Here is a 25,180-nt window from a genome sequence, read left to right on the forward strand (position 1 = left end):
CATACATCTGAGGGCGTACCCTGATGTCTGAGGTACCCAACTGCAGCTCCAATGGTCTCTTCTTACACTGGCGGATCCAGGGAGGGGGCATTTAGGGCCATGCCCCCTTCCCAGAGGCCTAAAGTGGCCCGTTTTCCCCCTCCCCCAAACGATAATGAAACATAGTTCAATCAGGGCGTGGCCCAGGAGCCGAGTTAGACAGGGCTGTTTTACCACCTCCGGCCCGCAAAGGGACCCAAGCACTGACTCGAAGCGGGTTAAAGAGACCCTCCCACCTTCAAAAAAGTTAATGAATTGGCATGAAAGTGATGTCGCTAGGTTCAGAAAGGGCGAAAACGAATATCTACCAAATTTTATCGAAAAATATTCACCGGTTTTCAAGAGATTAGACTTTTATTTTTGTTTACTTTTTGGGATATCCGCTGCTGTTCCTAGCGACTTTATTTGAAAGTGCGGCATTTGTTGCGCGCAAAGCAGCCTATACCACCGCATGCTACCAAACGTTTTAGTAAAATATTAAAAAATCATTAGATCTCCGCTGACGTCACACATTCAGAGGGGTATCCAAAAGCATTAGCCCCTCTGAATCAAAATGCTGCAATTTTGAAATTCAATATTTCCGATTTAAGGCATTTCTCGATGTTGTGAGTGCGTGCCGAAACCGGTAATTGTGAGCCAGGGACCCCATTTTGGCTATCTCAGCTCAAATCTAATGTTAAGGTGGGAGGGTCCCTTTAACTGGTCGATAAAAACAATGGTAAGTGTTTACAAAGTAATATAAAGGCATGGGTCGGGTGGGCTACCATTTATATATTTTTCTTTTTAGTTAAAAAAAAATCATAGTGTCAGGGCTGTGACGAAAAATAAGTGGCCTAAATCCGATGAGAAAACAGGATTTGGGGGTACCCTAGGTTTGGCTCCTGCATGAGTTGGCCCCCCCCCCCCCAAACGCAAGCCTGGATCCGCCAGTGGCGTTTTACAAATGAGAGTTTTGCGTTTTTTAAAGGTTTTACGAGTTTTGCATGACACAACCTGACGCGTTTTACGAGTTTTGCAGTTTTTTGATTTTATGAAGCCACGCGTTTTTCGATTTTTGACAAATCTTCCGCCGTGGAGATGGCACCGTGTAATTTAATGGTACAGATCAACGCGGATCATGAAAAACTCGCAAAACATCAAAAAAGCGTTAAAACGTCATTAAAAACGCGCAAAACATGTACCGTGGAGAACGACCTTTAAGCACGTACAGCCCACCGCTAAAGTAATGTAGGGTTTTACCAATCTCAACGGTTGGCTTTGACTGGCGATTGTTTAATGCGGAGTGATCGAAAAGAAGATGTCAGTAGCTGAAGTTGCAGCTGCAAGGGTGACGATACATATAAGCTACATTCAAAGTTTCATTGTAGTCTGGTAAATCGTTCCTAAGCTTCAGAAGCAGAACATACCCATGACTGAAACCCCACATTACTTCTGCTGTGGACTGTACGTTCTACTCGGCGCCGGTCGCGGCCCCATCACGTGCACACCGCAGAACCTACACCCTCGAAAATTTAATACGCCAAATGAGTGCACGCGCTCGGCTTGGCATGGAAATTTCAGCCCCGTAGCGCTTACCGTTTCCGAGCAATAGCCCGTTTTTGCCAATTCTAATGCTAACCCTATGGCGCACATGAGCACGCGCCACGGGCGCACCCCCGGGGCGTTCCACGACAAATCGACAAGTGCCCTGCACCCTCATATTTTATTTTTTGCTTAGAATTGGTCTAATGGGTTGTGATGGGCGGAGAAGCCAGCTGTGGCAAGGATTTTTTTTCTTCGAACAACGGTTTCCGAGATATAGCCTCGGGCAATTCTTGGAGTTTGCGCTGCAGCCCTATGTTTGGCGGCCTATAACTCAGAAACTATTGGTTTTTTACGATAAAAACTTTATATGGTTCAACTCGCAATCAACCAACAAACATTTTGGCTATCTCGGATTTCAATTTTTGAAAATTTTGATCACGTGACCTTTTGTCCTATTTTTCGAAGAGTGACCTTGATATTTTCCCCGCTGAAAGTTGCAATTTTATCTGATGACGATTAAAGCCTTATCAATTGTCATTCATATGCGATAATAAAAAGAGTGGTTATCGCCCTGCGTTGACCTCAGGTCAGGTCATTTTTATGTCCTGTCCATTATTGCGAGCGGGAGCGACAGCGAGATCTCGAGAATAAAGCAAGATAGCGACAAGCGGTAAACGGTAAAGGGTACACACGGATAAGGTCTATAATTTTTACTGAGGTCATTTTCAGGTCAGGTCAAAGATGACGTCACAGGAGCTAAAAGGAAGTCAAAATAGCGGCACTATACATTTATATCAAGTTTTTCTCGAATAACTTTCAAGGTATCCCAGCTACGAACAAACTAATAGCACCATCGTGATCCTCTCGTCGATCCGCATCGAAACATATGTATGTTGACCTCGAAAGGTCGAAAGGTCAAAAGTTGACCTTAGGTCACGTGATCTAAGGCGATAACCACTTTTTTTATTATCGCATATGAATGAAAATCAATAAGGCTTTAATCGTCATCAGACAAATTTGCAACTTTCAGTGGGGAAAATATCAAGGTCACTCTTCGAAAAATAGGACAAAAGGTCACGTGATCAAAATTTTCAAAAATTGAAAATCCGAGATAGCCAAAATGTTTGTTGGTTGATTGTGAGTTGAACCATATTAAGTTTTTATCGTAAAAAACCAATAGTTTCTGAGTTATAGGCCGCCAAACATAGGGCTGCAGCGCGAACTCCAGGAATTGCCCGAGCCCGAGACTCAGATCGGAGAACCACCTCAGATCGAGTTTATGGGTCAAACACTTCCTCTGTCAAGCACAGTGAAGAACTTAGGAGTTGTCATGGACTCTGAACTTTCTTGGGAATCACATATCAACACCATCATCAACCGCTGTTTCGGCATTCTTATCGGTCTCATGCACATCAGACATATCATTCCACACTGTTTTACCTCGCCTTGTCGATTCTCTCGTTTTCTCACACATACGTTACTGTGCGCCCGTCTTCGGTAGCGCCAATCGCACGGCCATAGCCAGGCTGCAGAAGGTCTTCAACTTTTCAGCCCGAGTTATTTCCGGGAGACGGAAATTCGAGCACATTTCTGATGTGCTCGAGGAACTTGCGTGGCTGCCTGCTGCTGATTTTATAGCACATGCCGACCTGTCACTGATCCATAGCATTCTTACATCTGGAAAGCCTCATCTTTTACGCTCTTATCTCTCTTACAACCACGAACACGTATGTCGGGATACTAGACAATCACACCTATTAGCTCTGTCACGTGTAAGAAACAACCATGGCAAGCGTCGATTTACGTACCGTGCTGCGTCCCTGTACAACCGAACAGCGTTGAACAATGGCTTTGCTGGCCTTAGTAAGTCAGTGTTCAAGTCCAAGATCAGGAACGTGCTGCGACTGAGTGGTACCGTCGGGTAGGATATTTACCTACTGTCATTGTCATTGTATCGCGCTACTGTGATCTTAGTTTACTTGTCATCTTCATGTGTTTCGTACTGTTATGACGATGATCGGAGAAAAGCCCTGCCTTATAGTGGATCGATCTGATAATGTTTAATAAATAAATAAATAAACTATATCTCGGAAACCGTTGTTCGAAGAAAAAAAAATCCTTGCCACAGCTGGCTTCCCCGCCCATCACAACCCCTTACACCAGTTTTCAACGAAGAATAAAATATGAGGGTGCAAATTTAATTTTTTATTTGTCGATTTGTCGTGGAACGCCCCCCCCCCCCGTGGTATTAAAATTGGTTACACATGTGTTTCGGGAATAATTCCTTGATCACACCATGTAAAAGTAGCTATATCCAAATACAATCGAGGTTGAACGTGTGATTAAGGGATTATTCCCGAAACACATGTGTAACCAATTTTAAAATATATAAAAAAACAACACGTTCCCTTTGCCTTTCCCATTTTGATTGATATTTGATACGTGAAGGAGAATATGTGGGACACGGAGCTAGGTCGCCTGAAAAGACGAAATGTAACGGATTGCTGAGCAAAAAAAAAAAAATCATCGGGTAAACAAAATAAGCACGTGAAAGTAGTCACAGGTAATCGGGTATAACAAGTTGCTCTCATTGCATCCGTGTTTCGTTTACTCATTCGTTTTTATGTGCACTGACGCCTCGCAGTAAAAACTTCTTTGCCTCTTCGCTTTTGCGCCCCCCCCCCCAGAAGTGGCATTGTTACCCTGACTGGGGGGGGGGGCAGGACGGTGACGGGGTTTGCCCCCCCCCCCCCAGTTAACATGTTAGACGAGGCCTTGAATTTAACGACTTATTTCCGTTTATCTGTAAGAATCTTGCTCCCGTTATGGCTATATCGGAGCCATCAGCTTATTTGTATGCGCTTCTGCTCCTCTGGTTCGTGCAAGGTAGAGTTAGAACGTTGATATCAAATATTTTTTGAGAATAATCGAGGGAAATGGACAATTTATGCCCTCAATGACCTGAATATTGACTAAGAAATATTGAAAATGACTAAGAATTAGTCTTTGACTAATTCTTAGTCATTGAAATGACTAAGAATATTGACTAAGAAACTAAGAATTGCTAAGAAATATCTTAGCAATTTATTACGCGAGCGAATTCGAGAACGAGCAGCAAAGGCGGCCTTCTCTATACAAGTAGGTATACCGTAAAGTGGGGCTATTTGAGACAGTGGGGCTATTTGAGACAGTATTTAAAATCGCTATAAAATGAAGGTCGTTTATTTTTTATATGAAATTTTTGCTAAGGAAGGTGTAAAATCGAGCAGTAAACCACCAGAGCAAAAATTAAGCATAAATTTCAAACGGTTTTTATTCTATAACAATTTTAAATACTGTCTCAAATAGCCCCACTGTCTCAAATAGCCCCACCTTACGGTACCTACTATACCATCTTTTTTGCAGAGGGGTGAGTCAAGGCAAAAGTGGGCCCTGAAACGGAATTTGGGACCATGCACAGTGCTCGTGCTTACTCGCAAAGTTAAGGAGCCCATTCCGATCTCTGTCAGGCACATCAGCCTCTGTACTCTAAAGTCTGTTGCCCAACTGATAGCTGAGGCTTCTTGCCAGCCTTTGAGAGCCCCACGTAGGCTCCTGACGGAGAAGGGCCACGATAACCTTTTTGGGCATCACGCCGATCTCTGAGAGCCTATGCCAGAATGTAAGGACCCTACAGGACCTTGCACCACTCTCCGACGACCCTACACGTGGTATCTGAGGTCCCACGTAGGGGAGACCCGGGAGGTATGGGCCGTTTTTGTGAAAAGGCAATTTTCTTCCAGTGGGCAGTGGCTAGACCCGGTTTTTCACTCTGTGCACGTGAAATTGCCTCTCGCCTGCAAAGTGTGCCTGATATTAGGCATCTGGGATCAAGTATTTAGTATCGAGATAACTTTCAATATTATTGTGCTTTTTCGATCCATCAAAATACACGGGGAGGTATGGGCCATGGCACGGGAGGTATGGGCCGGTGCCATGGTTCATATTCTTTTCTCGACAACGAGAACAATACTCGTAGCTGGTATCTACCTTGATCTCTCTTAGAGCCCAGGAACCGCATAAGCGGCCAACAGCTTACTTCATGGAGGTCTCTTGGGCACATATGTATTTTGGTAAACTCAACCATGCACCATGAAATAAGATAGGTAATATTTTTTGGTCGAATGAAATTTGAAGTTAAATTTTCAACCTTGCGTGACAAAAATAAAACTTATTGAAGATGACAATCAATGAAAGCATCTTTTTACTGAATCAGGATCAACGGGGGTGGGTGGCCCGAACCTCACGGTTAAGACGCTAGAATTTGGTAGCATCTCAGCTCATAATCTTGCAAGAATGCTTCAAATTTGTCTACCCAGTCTTAATTTGCATGCTTTAAACTTCACCCGCGAGTTGCTGGGGGGGGGGGGGGCGTTAAACGCCCCCACTTTTTTCGCCGGGCCATAGCATAAAAACGGCGCGCCGCAGGCACGCCAACTTTTGGGTACCTGTAGGGAATTAATTGAAGGTTATTGTGACAAAGTTTCAAAAAAATTGGTCGGAATTTTTTTTAGATATCGAGGTTTTAGTGACGTCATGATTTCTGAGTTTTCGACCAAAAACGGCATATGTTCAAAAAATCATATAAAGTCACAAAATAGACATACAGACATGCTGTAAACGCCATTAGACTGCCAATACCATGAACAATCAAATGGCTATCTTCGATTATTGATTATCGTTCCGCATTTTCCAACATCTTGAACTGAATCTTGGCAATTGTTCGTGACTACTTCACGACCTGGGCCTCGTTTCATAAAGCTCTGCCGTAACTTACACCTTTCCGTAATTCACACCCTTTCAAACTACGGAGCGCAAATGAAGCCGTTTCACAAAGCCACAACTGGAATTGTTTACACCTCCGTAACTAAGCACATTTGCGTAGTTACCGTAATTTATCAAGCGTCCTACAAATTACAATTTCATGTCAACACTTTCTTTTTTTTTTACGATAAATTATAAAACAATTATGTTTAATTCAAATCTTAAAAATTATTTATGAAAAAACAAAATTGATATTGAAAACCATCCTTTATTAAATCAATATATTGAAAACAGCAGAAAGCCAGCTAAGCAGAAGTGCCTAACTACGAAAGTGGCGCGGCGCGGCGAATAAACAAAATTCCGATAGTGGCCACAAAAAGCGACTGGTACAGAAGATTTGCAGTTTCTTTTTCTCATTTTGGCTTTTCTTTCTTCCTCACTGGGCTCAATATTATAAAATATATTAAAAATTAGCTTCGAATCTTCACATTAATTCAAATTCACGCAACATTTTTGTGCGTAGTTTACTCCACTGATATCAAGAACTTGATAAAATATTTGGCGTTAATTACGTCGTTTTATGAAACCCAACTGGCATCAATTGGTCCGGAATCGAGCATTTGCCGTAAATGAAGCTCCGTAATTTCGATGGCGTGAATTACTCCGGTCTCCGGCTTTATGAAACCGAATTGGCATCAAATACGCCAAATCTGGCATAATTAACGCAACGCCGTAAGTAATTCCTTTTATGAAACGAGGCCCATGATACATGCATTTCTTAAATTTAACTTTTTGAGCCAAACACGTACAAATATGATAAAATGAATGTCACCATCGTGTTCTACGCCCCAAATTACCCATAAAACATGTGTCACAGGCTGCGAATATCAGTTTTGATTTTCAGGGATATGTGCCTACCCGGTTGACCTGACCTTGACCCTGACCTATGCTTGACTGACCCCTACATGGAACTGACACTCTTGTAGGCCTTACATGATGGATTGTGCACCGTTTTGACAGAGTTAATGACGAGAGGCGCCCATTGCGAAGTCCTGAAGTCCATGCTACTGAAAGCCCGATTTCAGGTGTTTGACCTGACCTTGACCCGACCTGTGACCTCAAAATTCAACTTTAAAGTACTCATCTGAAGCGTCTCGTCCCGTTCTTTCGTTTGCCGCCTCGTGCGTTTCGCTGCGCCTATTGGTTCTCGAGTTATCGGCTGGGGGCGTTTAACGCCCCCCCCCCCCCAGCAAACGGTGGGTGGCGGAATACCCCAGCAACTGCCGGGTTAATGTTAGCATTGGTCTGACAGATCATGAAACGAGTCTGGATCAAATTTATCACAAATTTTATTTATGTACAGTATTTTACTCGAAGAGGGCAAAAACGCTTTATCGCCGCTCATTGCCAAAGAAGACTGAGGAAGATTTTGAACATCACGTGGGTTGTATAACGGAATGGCTGCTACCAGTTTACGCGGTCAAATGTGTAAAAATATGCAACATTTCTTCAAAACTGCGATGGCCCTTACCTCCAGGGGGCCCATACCTCCCTGGTCTCCCCTACCTGGATTATTGAGTGGCCCAAACCACCAGCCCTGTGGGCCTTTGCCGGCTGGCAGGCGGCTTCCGTGGCCTTATGCCGAGGGACTGCACGCATATATTTTTTGCGAACCACATCGGTTTACAATGGGCCCTGCCGTCTTATGAGCGTCAGGTGCCGAGCTCTGATGGCCATTGCCAGCTTCTGGAATCTGGACCCACGTCGGCCTCTGGTAGCCCACACCAGTCTTTCCCGTCCCCGGAGACAGACCACCAAACTGAGCTTACGATCACCCAGGATGGAAGCCTGCTTCATTACGATTAGGAGCTTTTCTCGCCGCACACCGTTGACCGTCCAGCCAGAAGTCCGACGTCGCATAGTGAGGACGACGATAGGTAGAAGCAGCAGATTGACGCCCCGAGGACACTAAGGTTCAAGGTTCAAGGTATATTTGAACTTTGAAGGCCGTTCCATAAGTGGCTCTTAGGGCCCAGTCAATACAAATTCAATGAAGAAAAACACATTAAAAAGGATAAAAACTAAAGACGTACATCTGTTATACATGTCAAATCAGGCATTAAAATGGCCGCACAAGGAGCGCCTAGTCGGACATGAGGTCACATCTCGTGGAAGCTCATTCCACGATACCGCGGCCCTGTATGGGAAGAGCCGCCTCGCCATGGTGAGCCGATAGCGGGGCAGCTCCAGCACCGACACCCCGCGGCAGCGCTGCGCGTTTCGCGCTCCGATACGGCGGCACGAGGGCGAAACATCGCACGCAGGGGGCCGGGCGCGGAAACAACGTGGAGAGCGCGATATACGTTCAGCGCGTCACGACGAGCGATCATCTCCCGAATGTCCGGCCAGCCGAGCGCGGCGAGAGCGGGGCCGACATGGTCGTATCGGCGGAGACCTGTGACCAGCCGAGCTGCAAAATGGATGACTTTTTGCACCCGGTCAAGACGGCAGTTAGGAGCACCACCCCAGACTGACGAACAGTACTGGAGGTGGGGGAAAACGTGGGCAAGGACTAGGATTTTGAGAATGTTGGGGGAGAGGAAATGACGGATTTTATTTTGTATAGGGATATGAGGACTGTGTTCAGGCGTCGGACCAAGGATTAGATGTGCACTTAACAACAGACTGGTACCTAAAGGAGAATATGCGGGACACTGAGTAAGGTCGCCTGAAAACCCGTGAAATGTAACGCATTGCTAAGCGAAAAAAAAATGGTATCAGGTTAACAAAATAAACACGTGAGAACAGCACAGGTAATCGGGCATATCAATGTGTTCACATGATTTTAAGCTTTAACGACATTAAACGACTAAACGACTAACAATAAACGACTAGTAGCCAAAAAAACCTTAATTTCAATGTGCTCACATTGCATCCATGTTTGGTTTATGCATTTGTTTTTATGTGCACCTACGCCTAGCAGTAAAAATTCGTTTGCTTTCGCTTTTGCCGCCCCCTCCCCCCCCCCCCATCGACCTCGGATGGGGCGATTGTGATCTTCAGAAAGGTGTGGGTGCTTTGGAGGGGCACCAGTAGTTGTAGAGGGACGCCATCGATCTCCTCGGATGTGGCGACTGTGATCTTCAAAAGGGCGCAGATGCTCTAGAGGGGCGCCAGTGGTTTCAGAGGGGCGCCATTGATCTTGGATGGGACGACTGTAGTCTCCTTATAGGTGGGCGCTAGTGACCCTTGAGAGCGCCAGCGACTTAGGATGGGGCGACTGTGATCTTCAGAAGGGCGCCAGGTGCTCTAGAGGGGCGCCATCATCTTGGATGGGGCGACTGTAGTCTTCGTTCAGGTGGGCGCCAGTGGCTCTTGAGGGGCGCCAGCGACTTCGGATGGGGCGACTGTGATCTTCAGAAGGGCGCCAGGTGCTCTAGAGGGGCGCCATCGATCTTGGGTGTATTGATTGAACAAAAGAGCGGTATAAAATGTGCAATGAGATGTAATTTAATATAATAACATAGCAAACAAATGTCTTCAAGGGTTATAAAATTTCATCCTGAAACAAGGAAAAACACCAATGTAAACACAAGATCAGAGCACATACTTAAACATGATCCAATCGAAAAGGAACGAAAGAAATACTGAATTAAATACAGCTAAATAACCATAAATCAATTGAAATTCAAATGCTCACTTCATCGCAGTCAAACTAAAAATGCAAGCTAATCTAATTTGAATTTGAAATAATTCCGGTCTTCTTTTCTTCTTTAAGCTCGAGACATTGTATGATTTCCTCTTTCGGTCGCAAGATCAGTTGGAAGTCGTGTCATTCGTTTCTTCTTGGCGCAGGCCTCACAACTTCGTTTCACACCTCACTACCAACCGGTACATTGGGTGGGTCACAGTTGTCGTCAGCAGGGCGCCTGACGCTCCGGAGGATCGCCATTGGGCTTGGATGGGGCGAGGGAAGTCTCAAGCGGGGCGACTGCAATCTCAAGGGGGCGCCAGCGGATCTTGAGGGCTTGAGTGGCTGTGGCTCATCGATCTCAGTTTCGGGCGACTGTGGTATTTCAGAAAGGTGCGGGTGCTCTGGAAAGGCGCCAGTGGATTCAGAGGGGCGCCATCGATCTTTGATTAGGCGACTGTAGTCTCCTTAGTCCTTGAGGTGGGCGCCAGTGGCTCTTGAGGGGCGCCATCGATCTCGGATGGGGTGACTGTGATTTTCAGAAGGGCGCCGGGTGCTCTAGAGGGGCGCCATCGACCTTGGATGGGGCGACTGTAGTTTTCATTCAAGTGGGCGTCGGTGGCTCTTGATGGGCTCCAACGAATCATCGATCTTGGGGGCTCGGAATATTCTGATCTCCGGAGAGGCGCCTTTAAATGTTGGGGGGCTCAAGTCTTCATTGGGGGGGGGGGGGGCGGGGACCCTCCCAAAGAGATATTAAGTTCCACCCCTGCGGCTGTCTATCGCAAAGGATCTGTAGCAATACATGGCCAGATACAGTCATTTTGCCAAACTGTAACGCCATGGCCTCTCACCTAAGGGTCCGGTGATGCTGGTCGCGACCGCTCGGCGCGCCGTCCAGTGAGCGAAAGAGCCTCCGGCCTGGCCGCGGTCGCGCGCCTGACGTCACGAGGTCAATCCCCGGAGCTAGAGCGTCCGATAAATGAATGTTCGGGTAGGGGAGAGTGGGGCACATTCTTGCAAAATGGATAAATCCATATATCTGTTCGTCGGTTAGTGCAATAGCAAAATTGTTGATTGTAGTATGGAAAGAAACTATTGCAGATATTTTCCTCTTTAAAACTTATCCTCTAAAGTTATCGCTTCTATTAGAAAAAAAAATGGCATTTAATAACTCTGAACGTTTGCACAAAACTGCCCCAGGTATGGGGCACGTTCGTGCATGGGGTGGGGCACTTCCGTGTACCCTGCAAAATTGGAGAATTACCGGGCATTGCCAGAAATTTGCCAAAAGAAATTGGCAGGGGGTCATTTTACTTGATTCCTTTCCACAAGAATACATTGCACAACATATGTAGAAAGAATGGGCTGGCCAACAAGAATGTGCCAACCGCTGGCCATCGACCCGCCTCCTTGACCCCCAAGGTCACGTGAATTACTCGTCACGACGTCGCAAGCAGCCGAGACTGGTCAGGCGAGCGTCACTACTACAGATAAAGTCATAAATCGCAAAAACGAAAAAATATGCAGGAATGTGCCCCTAGGCAGTGCGTGCACGAACCTGCCCCACAACGTTATTTTTAATATAATTCAAAATTTCTTATTGAAAAAATGACAGTTTTTCAACAAACAAGTTTGCAGCAGTTCCGTGAATAAAGTGAGCTTCTTCGGACCCAATTTTGAAAAGTTAAACCACATTTCCGAGTCAGGATCACGAAAATGGATGATATGAGAAAAGTTTGGAAAGCCCACGAATATGACAAATTTGCGTTTTTATCAAGCATGACAGCAGGTACAGTGTTGTCTTCTACAGTGAACGAAGAGCGGCAATGATAGACATATTTTCATAATTTACCTTTAGCTCGTGCAGTCACTCGTGTTCCCATAAACTGCTGAAAACGAATGTGCCCCACTCTCCCTTACGGTGCCTGCCCGTCCCGAAAACTAGCATTTCTAGGCTGTTTTGCTACATATAATGGCGCAGATAAACACTCATGCCGCATTTGCCGTTGGTGAAACTCGTTGGTTATTTTTCTGTCTGATATTTTTTTCACGCCGGCAGATATTTTTCCCCTGGTTGGTGAAACTCGTCGGCGGTTTTTTTTTTATAGAAAAATTGCGCCAGGCGGCTATTTTTCTGTTGGTAAAACTGGCCTCAGATGTCGCACTCTGCGTTCACAGATGACTGGTCGCAAAGGCCGGGTAGTCCAACACGACGACGGCCAGATAGCGTACGAGTCGCGCTCCGAGCAAGATGTGCCGCTCGAGACGCTTAACCTGGAGGAAAAGCGACGCTTCATGGACGGAGAGAAAGATATCGCCATCATCTCTGAGGCGGCCTCGTCCGGTATATCGCTGCAGAGTGACCGGCGAGTTAAAAACCAGCGCCGGCGCGTGCACATCACCCTGGAGCTGCCGTGGAGCGCCGATCGCGCCATTCAGCAGTTCGGTGGGTACCGCCGCCCCGAGCCCCGCACGCGCAAACGTACACGCATGCACGCACGCACGCACGAGCGCACATACACACACGCACCAGCACACGCACACGCACACCCCCCCCCCCCCACACACACACACGCACGCACGCACACGCACACGCACACACACACACGCACACGCACACGCACACGCGAGCACCGAATCGTCAGGACCGGGTAAATTACTGAGGGTAGTTGTTCATCAAGATCGAAGCATTTATTTACAACACATATACAAGCATCAAAAACATTTAAAATCGACAAGAAGACGTATATTGAGTCACAGAGCAGAATATTTGAATAAATCCAACCGGTTTCAAAGACCTCTCGTCTTCGTCATCAGGGATTGAAATACACAAAAATGAGGAAGATTAGATATCTAAGCGCTGAAGAGAATAGTTAATTAACTATTGGTGGCCTCTTCAGCGCTTAAATATGTTATCTTTCTGATTAATAGCTGATTAGAACAGCTAATTAGCTATTCTTTTCAGCGCTTAACTTACACTCGTATTGGTGTTTTTCCAGCCGCGAACGTATAACCCGGCAGTTGCTGGGGTATTTCGCCACCCACCGTTTGCTGGGGGGGGGGGGGGGCGTTAAACGCCCCCAGCCGATAACTCGAGAACCAATAGGCACAGCGAAACGCACGAGGCGGCAAACGAAAGAGCGCGACGAGACGCTTCAGATGAGTACTTTTAAGTTGAATTTTGAGGTCACAGGTCGGGTCAAGGTCAGGTCAAACACCTGAAATCGGGCTTTCAGTAGCATGGACTTCAGGACTTCGCAATGGGCGCCTCTTGTCATAAACTCTGTCAAATCGGTGCGCAATCCATCACATAAGGCCTACAAGAGTGTCAGCTCCATGTAGGGGTCAGTCAAGCATAGGTCAGGGTCAAGGTCAGGTCAACCGGGTAGGCACATATCCCCGAAAATCAAAACTGATATTCGCAGCCTGTGACACATGTTTTATAGGTAATTTGGGGCGTAGAACACGATGGTGACATTCATTTTATCATATGTGTACGTGTTTGGCTCAAAAAGTTCAATTTAAGAAATGCATGTATCATGGTCGTGAAGTAGTCACGAAAAATTGCCAAATTTCAGTTAAAGATTATGGAAAATGCGGAACGATAATCAATAATCGAAGATAGCCATTTGATTGATCATGGTATTGGCAGTCTAATGGCGTTTACGGCATGTCTGTATGTCTATTCTGTGATTTTATATGATTTTTTGAACGCATGCCGTTTTTGGTCGAAAACTCAGAAATCATGACGTCACTAAAACCTCGATATCTCAAAAAATTTCCGACCGATTTTTTTGAAACTTTGTCACATTAAACTTCAATCAATTCCCTACAGGTACCTAAAATTTGGCGCGCCTGCGGCGTAACGCCCCCCCAGCAACTCGCGGGATAAGGGGGGGGGAGTCCGTTGGACCTCCCCCTTGCTGTTCGCTCTTGATCGAGCTAGAGCTTTGCAGAAAAAACGGGCGTGTTACCCGTGATGAGAGGATGCCGATGATACCCAATTTTAAGGTCCTAGGTCATTGGTTGACCTTCCAGGTCAGGTCAATGACCCAAAAATCGGGAAAATCTGGACCTGTTGAACGTCGTAAAGTGTGGCTCCTAACGTGATTTTCGGGGTGCTGATTGCGAATATCATGTCAGTTTTGATCACAGATGATGTCTTCATGCATTTAGGCCAGGTCGGGTCAGGTCAGGTCAGGTCAACCAGTAGGGGTCCTGTCGAGTATTCGTACAGTAGGGGTCCTGTTGGGTATTCGTAGTAGGTGTCAACCGCCTCTGTCAGCTTCGTAACATGTTACGAAGGCACCAAAACCGCTTCGTTAATGTTCAAATGGTTGCTAAATTCGAATTCAGCTCCAAAAACTGGCCTAGAAACATGTAAAACTGGAAAAAGTGATTCGAGGACCGAGGTCATCAAAGGTCGATGACCTGACCTGACCTTCAGGTGACCTTGACACTGTTCTGGTCCGGGCCTCGCCTGTCAGCCTCCCTTGTTACCGGCTCGATCCTGTACGGGCGGCCTGACATCATGGTGTGCTCACCTGGTAGGTGGCGTGACCTGATCACCCCACCTGCCGATGCATGTACTCGTATGTCAGCTGATTGGTTTGCGAGTGGAGTGCGTTTTAATGTGAGTTGTGAAGCGAAATATGAGGGCAGTTCTGTTTTGGTGTGCACGGTGGCAATACAGCTTTACCAGCTACTCCAGCTTCTGAACCTCACATGGCGCAGCCGGCATCTACGGACCTGCCACAGTGAGCCGAAGCAGTACCAGAGGACCTGCCTGGTAGATCAGCGACTGCATGGCGTACAACTTACGTTCCAGTTCCAAGATGGATAATACCAGCGAGCAAGAAGAGGTCAGCTCGGCACCACCATGGCTAGCTCAGCTTCAGCAACAGCTTCAACTGCAGCTACAGCAACAGCACGAGCATCATCAACGAGACATCGAACTCCTTCGCCAGGAGCTACAGGAGCACCGTTCTATGGCTATTGCAGCTGACCGGAAGCCTGCGCCAACAGCGGTGGAACCCGAGGTCACCACGCGGTCAGCTGAAGCCAACGGCGCTGTTGAGCCGCCGACTCCTGCCGTTTCGGGGCACTCAGTGGAGGCATCCAGGAGGACACCAGGGGCCGTATTCACGTCAAACATTTTCGCAAGAATTTTCTTAAGTTTGACCTACTTCTTAAGCAATTTTTTTTTTTAATCACGTGAACTCCGTCGATAAAAACTTACGAAGTGACGACGTGAATACCAAATTATACTTACGAAAGAAAATTGACTTACGAAGTCGACGTGAATACGGCCCCAGCACCTGGCGAGGCTAGCAGCCAGACACCACCTTCATTAGTACCAGCCCCTGCTGCCGCATCATCTCCTGTAGCGTCTCCTGCAGCTTCAGCCTCTGCACTGCTCCAATCAGACAACATGGTCAGGCGACCACCGGTAGCACCTCCTGCAAAGCTATCATCTTCTGCCAGTCTTCGTAGGTTTCGTCTATGGAGGTCGTCCTGGGATGATTACTATCGCCTTGGAAGCATCTTCACGCTTGGTCAGGCAGACCAACTCGCCTACCTGAGAGGTTGTTTCACCGAGGACATGCGCGCCGCCAGTCTGCACGCGGTTGGCATCTGCCCCCACCTGGACGATGTCAACTCGTCCCTGGACAAGATTGAACAGTTTCTGCGTCTTCAGCACAATGTAGCCATCGACCGTGTGAAGTTTGAAGAACGTCAGCAAGAGGAAGGAGAATCTGCGATAGGCTGCGTGATACGCAAACGCATGTATTTTGTTGCCATGTTTCTGTTCACCATGTTGATTATTGTTTCTGTACTGTTAATTTCGTGCAATGAAAAATATCCACGTGAAAAAAGAGGAAGGAGAATCTTTCGACTCATTCTTGATTGCAATCAAGGAACTGACAGCGGATGCTGAGCTGTGTGCCTCCTGTGTGGATGAACGAGTCACCACGCGGATCATGTCGGGAATCCGTGACAAAGACACACGCCGCAAGCTGCTGGTTCTTCGGCCTTTCCCGTCACTGCTAAACGCAATCGACATCTGCCGCTCTGAGGAGGCCTCCAGGGCCAACAACGAGATATTGCAAGACATCAGTCAGAGTCATCACAATATTTCGGTTTCGGTAGTGTGGTGAAGCACATGTGCGATAATCAGTTCTGCACGTGCTAACGGCTAACCAGACGCTACAGCGGTAGCAGTGGGCAGTGCATCAGCGTGATGCAACTTAGAGATGTGTATTTTGTTCCGCGTCTTTGCCGGCATTGCCTTTTCCCCATGTACGCGTTACTTAAAATTAAACAAAAAACAATAGGTTGACACGACCCTGCGATGGTCGCTAGCGTGTCGCGTTGGACAGCGAGAGTCGCGGCTGCGCGCTTGTCTGGATCCGTATCGCTGTTTTGAAAACCTGTAGGATTTCACCATTGTTTATACCTGTTTAGTCTCGTATGCTTGTGGTGTTATATAAAGACTTTGATAAATAAAAAAGTGAAAAAACTCAGATAAATATCTGAAGACTGATGACAGTGGGAAGCACCACAAAATGGGCTTACAAAAAAATTGGTTATGACTAAACTACTAGAGACATGTCAATGCGAAAAAAATGGAAGGTGGAACTAGGCTTTACACCTCAATGGAAAAAAAATGGTTTACAATCTTGACGTAAAGTACTAAAAATATTGATCTCAGATGGTTTCGGTTTCGACTTGTGCATAAAATACTTCTAGCAAGTAAAATGTTGTTCAATGTTCAAATGTTCAAAGACGTTCAAATTAACAGACAATGACCAGTGCATTTTTTTTTTTTTGCAAACAAGCCCAGGAAATGGCACTGCATTTTTTAGTACGGTGTCCAGTAGTTGAAGTCTTCTGGAACAAAATATGGATGATGTTCAAGCGCGGTAACATATCATATCGGAATGTTGAACTATATTACCCCCCAAAATAATGTTTGGCTCATGTAAAGATGTAAAGCCCAAGACTTTAATATGTTCTTGTTCCTGGCCAAATATTTTATTTGGAAATGAAATAGGAACGAGAGCATGCTTACGATGCGTTCATACCCGACTCATTTACCACAATTTCAAAACCTGCAAGAATGTGCTTTTAAAATCAACGGCAGAGTTGAAGAACTTAATGCTCTTTGGGAGGCAACCTCAAACATGCTTAAAATCCTCTCAGAGGAATCATGAGTAACGATCGCGTCGGGGAAGTGTAATGGTCGAGTTTCGTTTCCCCTGCCAAATGTTTCTTCGTTGTAACGAGGCTTGTTACAGGGACAGGCGTGTGGGATGTGCGGCGCCGGTCGTGTGGGACCAGACGCCGGTCCCACACGAGACCGCCGCGCCCAGATCGTATCGTAAGGTGCTATGTACCGCCGTAATGTTCTTATCTGTTCTATGTGATGATGTAGTAAATTAAAAAAAAAAACAGTTGTGTTTATGAAAATTGTCAAAATATTTTGATTGAATAATTGTCTACAGCCATGATGATCCATTGATATGCATATCGATACAAGTTTCTGGCCATATTTTGATGTAATATATATTATAAATCCTAAAAAGTATCTATATTATAAATCCTAAAAAGTACCCCGCCGCCGCCGCCGCCGCCGTGTGCGACGTAGTCACTTTGTAGCGCTTATCGCGGCGGCGTCCGTTGAGCTACGATCTTGAAATTGTACAGAGACTTGGGCCGCCTTTACACGTAGGTCGTATTGAAGGAATATGTTCACCTTGAAAAAGTGGAGTGGATGGTTCCAAAACACTTGGAAATAGTCGATAATACCTAAATGGGTGGCTACATGCCAATTAATTGGCCGAATTTTGATGAAAGTGATGGAAAAGTGTTTTCAAAACGATGACGTAATTTATGGTAATGACGTCATATACAACACAAAGCCACCTTGTGGGAATGTAGAGAACTACAAATCGCTTGAAGTTATGGTGAATCAATGTGCTAGACATTGCGCGCAAGTTTCGATAATTACGCAAGTGTTTATGGCTATCTGTGTGCATTTTTTTGACTTGACATTTTTCAAGCAATTTTATTCTTATTTCTTAAGAATAAAATTCAATTCGATGTGACAGGGGCGTCGCCGACGGGGGGGTCGGGGGGGTCGCGACCCCCCCACTCGTCAGAACCGGGGGGTCGACCCCCCCACTTTTGGCGATGCTGAGTATGCTTTTTTTTAGCTATTATGTCAGGGAAGTTGGCGTCAACAACATCAACAAATACAACGTCAGATTCAGAATCGCTTCAAGAGCTCCCATAGTCCCTATTGCTTATAGGTCAATAAGCTGTGGGCTAGAACAACAGCATGACAATATGATTCTAGTCCCCTTTTATACCTCAAATGAGCGAGCGCGTCAAAACTGACCCATGCGTTCGTCTGATTGTCAAAATAATGGTTGCAGTCGATTCGTCGGATGACGTATAAGTAACTACGAGGTACAGTCTGTCTTAAAAGTACCGCGCAAAGTGACGGTGGATCCATCAACCCTGACCGAGGAAGGGCCTGCGTTAATTTGAAAGTCACCGAATCAATTGACCTGGGGAATGGACGAGGATATCCATTGTTTCGGTGACTCAAATCCAGCAGTCCTTCCTCGGCAGGGGCGGATCCAGCATTTTGCCAAGGGAGGGGCTATTCCGAATCGGGGGCCCCCCATCGATGGGGGCCCTACCTACCCCCAAAAGTTTAAGCCTGGATTTCGTCCACTTTATTTTTGGGGGCCCCCTATCATGCTTTTTTTGCAAAAAAAAAGAAAATGAGAAAGTCGCCCGGGGGGGCGCTATAGTCCCTATCGCCCCCCCCCCCCTGGATCCGCCCCTGCTAGGAGGCCTTGTATGTGAACTAGGAAGCCCTCTGTGATAGCTAGGAGGCCCTCTGTGCAGATGCGAGCGCAGGCCCTCAGTACAGACTTGGAGACCCTTTGTGTGGATGCGAGTGGAGGCCCTCTGTGGAGATTAAGAGGTCCTGTGTTGGCGAATAGGATATCTGTGCAGGCTTGGAGTCCCTCTGTGCAGGATAGGAGACCTTCTGTGTGAGTTAGGAGGCCCTCTGTGTTGGCTAGGAGGCCCTTTGTTCGGATGCGAGTGGAGGCCTCTGTGTAGGCTAAGAGATTTTGTGTTTGTTAGGACATCTGTGCAGGCTTGGAGGCCCTCTGTGCAGGTTAGGAGGCCCTGTAAAAGTGGTCATCTCTGTGAGTATAAGAGACCTCCAAGTTATGAAAAGCTTTACCAATCTTCTAACAAAGAAGTCTTCTCAGCTAGTCTTCTAAGAAATAACTAAGTGGGTAGGTTAAAAAAAACTCATCGGATTTCGGCCACTTTATTTTCAGGAGGCCCCCTTTTCAGCTTTTTAACTTTTTATTTTATTTTTGAAAAAAATCGGCCAAGGGGGGGGGGGGGCCATGGCCCCCATGGCCCCCCCCCCTTGTATCCGCGCCTGTTCCTCGGTCAGGCTTGATGGATCCACTGTTACTTTGCGCGATACTTTTAAGACAGACTGTACATGGCTAGCCTCAGCCCTGCTACCCTCGGACCTGCCTGCATAGGGGAAATCAGTCGGGGAAACTGTGGTCAAATCTTCCATTTTTAGAAAGCCTTCCATTTTTGGAAGGATTTTCTATATATGGGTACGCACCTTCCAAAAATGGGTACGCTGACGACGTCATCGTACCCAAATATAGAAAATGTTGCGCATATGTTGGAACTTACCGATTTCCGCCGAACATGAGGCAAATGCGACTATCGCCCCTGGTCGCTTTCTATTCGCCATAGTGAAGTGTCCATAATCTAGCGTGGATGCCTAAATCCTAGCGTGGATGTATTTTAGGTAATTTTTCAAAGTAATGAGTCGTGGAAAATTGACAAAAATTTACCGACAAACGATGGTTTTATAAGACTTTATCAAACATTTTGTAAGCAAAAAGCATAAAAAACGAAAAGTAAATATCCTTAAAAGTACTTTAGTGACGGGCCATGCTTGTTCGATACCGCCGACTTTATTTACAGTGCGGAATTGTCTGGACAGAGTGCGGCGGTTTCGGGAGTGTAGTGGCGAGTAAAACTTGTATTTGTTGCCGTTTTCTGCATTTATTAGCATATTGTGTGGTTGATTTCAATTTTTTAAGGCTTTTGCCAAACATTTGGGTGGAGTTCTCGTCATTTTTCAATGTTTTTTCCGGAATATGGGACGAATTAAATAGGCGTTGCTGCGCCGTTTTTCGTGTTACTTTCTATCGAAGGAGCATGAATCTTCAATTTATATGAGGAATAGTAAGTTTAATTTAAACCATTTTTTGTCAGGGCTATAGCTGTGTTCCTCCTGGTTGGTTATTGACCAGCTGTTTTCTCTTCTGAATTTCTATGTGTCCTCTAGAAGTAGAAAAAGAGAGCAGTGCGCCAGGACACCATGCTATTATATCACTATGTACATTGACATAGCATGCCTGTATTACCAACACTAGCACTGCTGCTTCTCCTTATATCAATGATCATAAATGGCAAAATCAACTATTAATGTTACACATTTAAAAAGGCCGTAACTTAAATCAAAGAATGTGAATCACAGTTGGGAACACTGAGATTAGACCTTCCAATTTTGGAAGCCTTCCATTTTTGGAAAATGCATACCCATTTATGGAAGGTCCTTCCAAAAATGGAAGGCTTCCAAAAATAGAAGATTTGACCACAGTTTCCCCCACTGAAATGGGGTCAATGGTGGATCCCTCTGGGGCTTTCCTAATAAGACGCGCAAAAAGGAGCATATTGCAACAAAACTTCCAGTGACCTCGACTTAATGAATTTTACACCTATTCTAAAAAAATTGCCCTGATTCGAATATGTTCGAATGATGACCTTGGTTAACTTTTTTGAGTTTTATTTGCTTCCACTTACGTGTGTGTTTTTTGGGGCTGATTTCGAGTTTAGCGCCCGTTTGAACCGTTTGAAGTAGTTTTGATAAATGGTGGTTATGTAACATGTTACGAAGCTATCGTTGGTGGTTGTCAGTCACCCACTCTAGATGGCCGGCAGGAAGCCTGCTGGTCGACCTGACCTGACCCGACCCGATCTACCCAAAATGCATGGAGTCATCATTTTTGTTCAAGACTAACATCAAACTCGTACTCGGGACCCCGATAACAGCTACGGCTCACTAAGTTCTAGCAGGCGGCCAGATTTTTCCTACTTTTGGGCGTTGACCTAAGATGACCCGGCCAAGACCTTGAAATTGGGCATCATTGGCTTTCTCTCATCACGGGCAGCATTCTCGCTCTTCCACGAAGCTCTACCTCGATCAGGGGGCCGAAAGCATGCCTTAGCGTTGCGTTGGTAAGCGTTTTACCTTAGCGACCCGTAAAATACGAATAAGAGCTAGCCTACAGCAACACAGCGTATTCGATAGCTTTTTTAAAGCTCTTTCGCCAACTTCGCCTCAGATATGACTTCGGGTCTATGACTTGTGTACCATAGAGTCCAAACAGCTAAACGGACGGATTTTGCCGAAACATTTGTTATGTAACAACCTATGATTCAGTGAATGTGTATGCTATTCATGTTATCACCATCGTTTTTGTTTCGTCGAAACACGTCGCATGGCTTACAATTTGAACTCGAATAGAAAACTTGACATCAGGCAAAGGTCATGACCTGACTAGAAAAGAACCTGCTGCATATGGATCGATCTGTGTTACTGAGCTGAACACACTCCAGGTGCTGTCATCGCTCTACAACGTCTCCATTTAAAGTTGTCGAAAATGTGTTAGAGACCTTTGATGACCTAATCACTGACCATTCCAGTCACCACTGGTCATTAGCTGCACCTTGTCTCTAAAATGAACAAGGTGCCATGGCTACAAAAGTATCTAGCGTTTTTAGCATATTCTTTCAAAGCAGAAGGCATCGTGCTTTTTCCCATATCTTATCATGATTGGTGAGGTCACATACCTATTTGACCTGACTTCACTTCTCAGATGTAAAATCCCAGATACATGAACTGTTGGCACTTATAATCCCATTCATTACACCAAATTTCAGACTTATAGGAGTCAGGAGATAATCTATAGGAATGACAAGATTGCAGTTTAAAGAGGCATTAAAACTGAACTTGACATGACATCGTGACCTGACCTCAGGTGACCTGTGCTTGATTTTTATGCACGATGCAAAATTGATGTACAATAAGATATACCGCTGCTTTCGCGGCGCTGCGCGCCGAGGTCTTTCTCCGGGCACACGAAAAAAAAACGGGAGTGTGGCTAAAAACACCCCTACCCATCAAGACGAAGACCGGAAACCCGACCCCCCACTCAAAAATCCGTGGCGACGCCCCTGCGATGTGATGTAGCCATGAAGAATATTGGATGGAACAGTGGTGAATGAAATTCAAATTTATAACAACTAGAGGTACAGGTTTACGCGATAACTGTATGTTTTGATTTATTTTATGTTACGGGTGCATTAGTTTGGGTAAGTGACTTGGATTTTTAGCTGTATTATTTAGGTAGATTTGGGTAGTTTTTTATTAAACTGTAAGGTATAATGGTGAAGTTGCGGAGTGTTTAAGACTTTTATATGTTAGGCCCTTTTTGAACTCAACCCTAGCCCTACCATACCCCTACCCTACCCTACCCTATCCTACCTTACATTACTCTACCCTACCCTACTACCCTACCCTACCCTACCCTACCCTACCTTACCCTACCCTACCCTTCCCTACCCTACCCTACCCTATTACCCTACCCTACCCTACCCTCCCCTACTACCCTACCCTACCCTACCCTACCCTACCCTACCCTACCCTACCCTACCCTACCCTACCCTACCCTACCCTACCCTACCCTACCCTACCCTACCCTACCCTACCCTACCCTTCGGAGTCGTGGTAGTGCTCTTCCGGCTCCGACTCCGACTCCGACTCCGGGATCCTGACCGACTCCGACTCCGACTCCGACTCCGACTCCGACTCCGGGTCTGATACAAAGGGCAATGGTGGCTGCCAAAATTCCGCGTGATATGACGCGCCGTGTTATTTCTACAGGGTGTCCGGAAAGTCCTGGCGTTTTTCAACATTTTTAGATAAATGCCTTTGGTCCATAGATACTCAACAATAGAACAAAACAATGACCAGGAACACCAAGCCACATGCTTCTGCTAAGTGCCCATTCATTGTAACCACCGTCTGTGCCGACGACGGCCTCGACGCAAGGGTGGAAACGCATGCGGGCTTTGACTATGCAGGACATTTCCTGTCCTCCCATGCTGTCATGATGCGAGTCTTCAGCGACTCCAGGCTGGGATGAGAGGTGGCCTAGAGTTTATTCTGCAAAACGCGTAATGCCTTAGTCGAGCGGGCTAAGGCTGGGATAATAAGGTGGCCTACGAGTATTCTCATTTCACCACGGTGATCTGGTCCGCTGAGCTCCTCTGTCAGTTTGGTTTGGACGGCAGTGGCGTTGTTGGAGCTGTTGAAGTGCGAAATGACCCTTAGGGCAAGTCGCCTAGATTGTCGTGTCCAGGAACCCCTCGTGGGCTAGCCTTTCAGTCATTTATTTGACCTTGACGAAGATGATGGAACATTTGTGTCCATCAGACCCCAGATTTTCTTCGATTGTTGCTGAAATGTTGCTTCAGTCTCAGCAGCTTTGGCATACCGCAGTCGTAACTGAGTGAGAATATTTTCTAAGAAATTTCCGCTGCAACTCGCGCCTCGTTCAAGCCGCACCGGGCCCCCGCGCGCAGGCTCTCAGCGACAAGGCGCATCTTCGCCCATATGTATACCTAGCACTGAAAACGGTTTCAATGTCATATTTACGCGACCCCTAGCTGAGCGGTGAACGAGGGGTCATATCTGCGGTGATTGGTTGAAAGTCCAATAATCACAGCGCTCGTTAGACGACGTCCAAAAGAGGCGCCAGAACTTTCCAGACACCCTGTTCGCGCACCGAGAGATCGCTCCGGTTTCGTTCATGCGGTCACCATTTCTCCCACGTGGACGCAGCTGAATCCTAGCGGCCGGCGGCCAGCTTGAAAACCCGCCGAAAAGTACTAGAGTGTGGCCGTATCATGACCACGGTAACGGGCATCGCCATCATGTGGGTCTGTGCTTGTGTAAGGCACTTTTCGGAGCGATAAAAGAAGAAAGTAAATATACAGTTGTCATTAAGTCTTTGACACTGGAGAGATAGAAGTTATAACGCGAATACACAATACTTGCCTACTAAATTATGACATAACTTGAAATTTGTAACATGCGATGCTAGCTTTTCAGAACAAAAACAATATGTGTGAAAAAAATACCTTATTTGTGATCACCGGAAGCGATTTTTGCCGTGGGGCCACTGGTTAAAAACAACTGAAAAGTGATAGCACGGATTGACTTCAGTTAGCTTTCCGGAGTTGGAGTCGAGGCAGCTGGACCGACTCCGACTCTGACTCCGACTCCTGGCTGCTTGCCACGACTCCGGGCGACTCCGACTCCGACTCCGACTTCGAAACCCTGTATACTACCCTACTCTACCCTACCCTACTACTCTACCCTACCCTACCATACCCTACCCTACTTTACCCTACCTTACCCTACCCGACCCTAACCTACCCTACCCTACCCTACCCGACCCTAACCTACCCTACCCTACCCTACTTTACTCTACCCTACCCTACCCTACCCTACCCATCCCTACCCTACCCTACCCTACCCTACCCTACCCTACTACCATACCCTACCCTACCCTACTCTACCCTATCCTACCCTACCTTACCCTACCCTACCCCACAATTCCCTACCCTACACTACCAGCGACAGTCCAAGTTTGAGCTAAATCGGCTCAGAAACGGCTGAGATATCGCAAAAACAAATTGATGTTATTCATTGGTGAAGCTTCTTGGCGAGCGGTGCCTTGTGTCGGCCTTCGTTGTCAAAGGTCAATGACCTGCCGGGTCTGATTATTTCCACTCAGTTTTTTTTTTAAGCGAACAACTGAGCTTAAAGCACGTGCCCTCTGCTCGGCGCCGGTCGCGGCCCCACCACGTGCTCACCGCTGAACCCACACCCTCAAAAATTTAATACGACAAATGTGTGCACGCGTTCGA

General features: G+C 46.4%; 1 protein-coding gene across 2 annotated transcripts in view; it reads left to right on the top strand.

The window, feature by feature from the left end:
- LOC122378894 (protein strawberry notch homolog 1-like) overlaps positions 1–25,180 on the top strand; it is a 550,127-nt gene that overhangs the window by 306,252 nt on the left and 218,695 nt on the right. For both annotated transcript variants that reach the window (XR_006256101.1, XM_043360535.1), the window contains exon 17: positions 12,239–12,506. Coding sequence is in view for 1 of the 2 variants with exons in the window: in XM_043360535.1 (XP_043216470.1) it covers positions 12,239–12,506 (268 nt within the window). In the remaining variant the exon portion in view is untranslated. The remainder of the gene's footprint in view (positions 1–12,238; positions 12,507–25,180) is intronic.

The sequence above is a fragment of the Amphibalanus amphitrite genome, unplaced genomic scaffold (genome assembly GCF_019059575.1).
Source record: "Amphibalanus amphitrite isolate SeventyFive unplaced genomic scaffold, NRLGWU_Aamphi_draft 000067F_arrow, whole genome shotgun sequence".
Classification (NCBI taxonomy): Eukaryota; Metazoa; Arthropoda; class Thecostraca; order Balanomorpha; family Balanidae; genus Amphibalanus; species Amphibalanus amphitrite.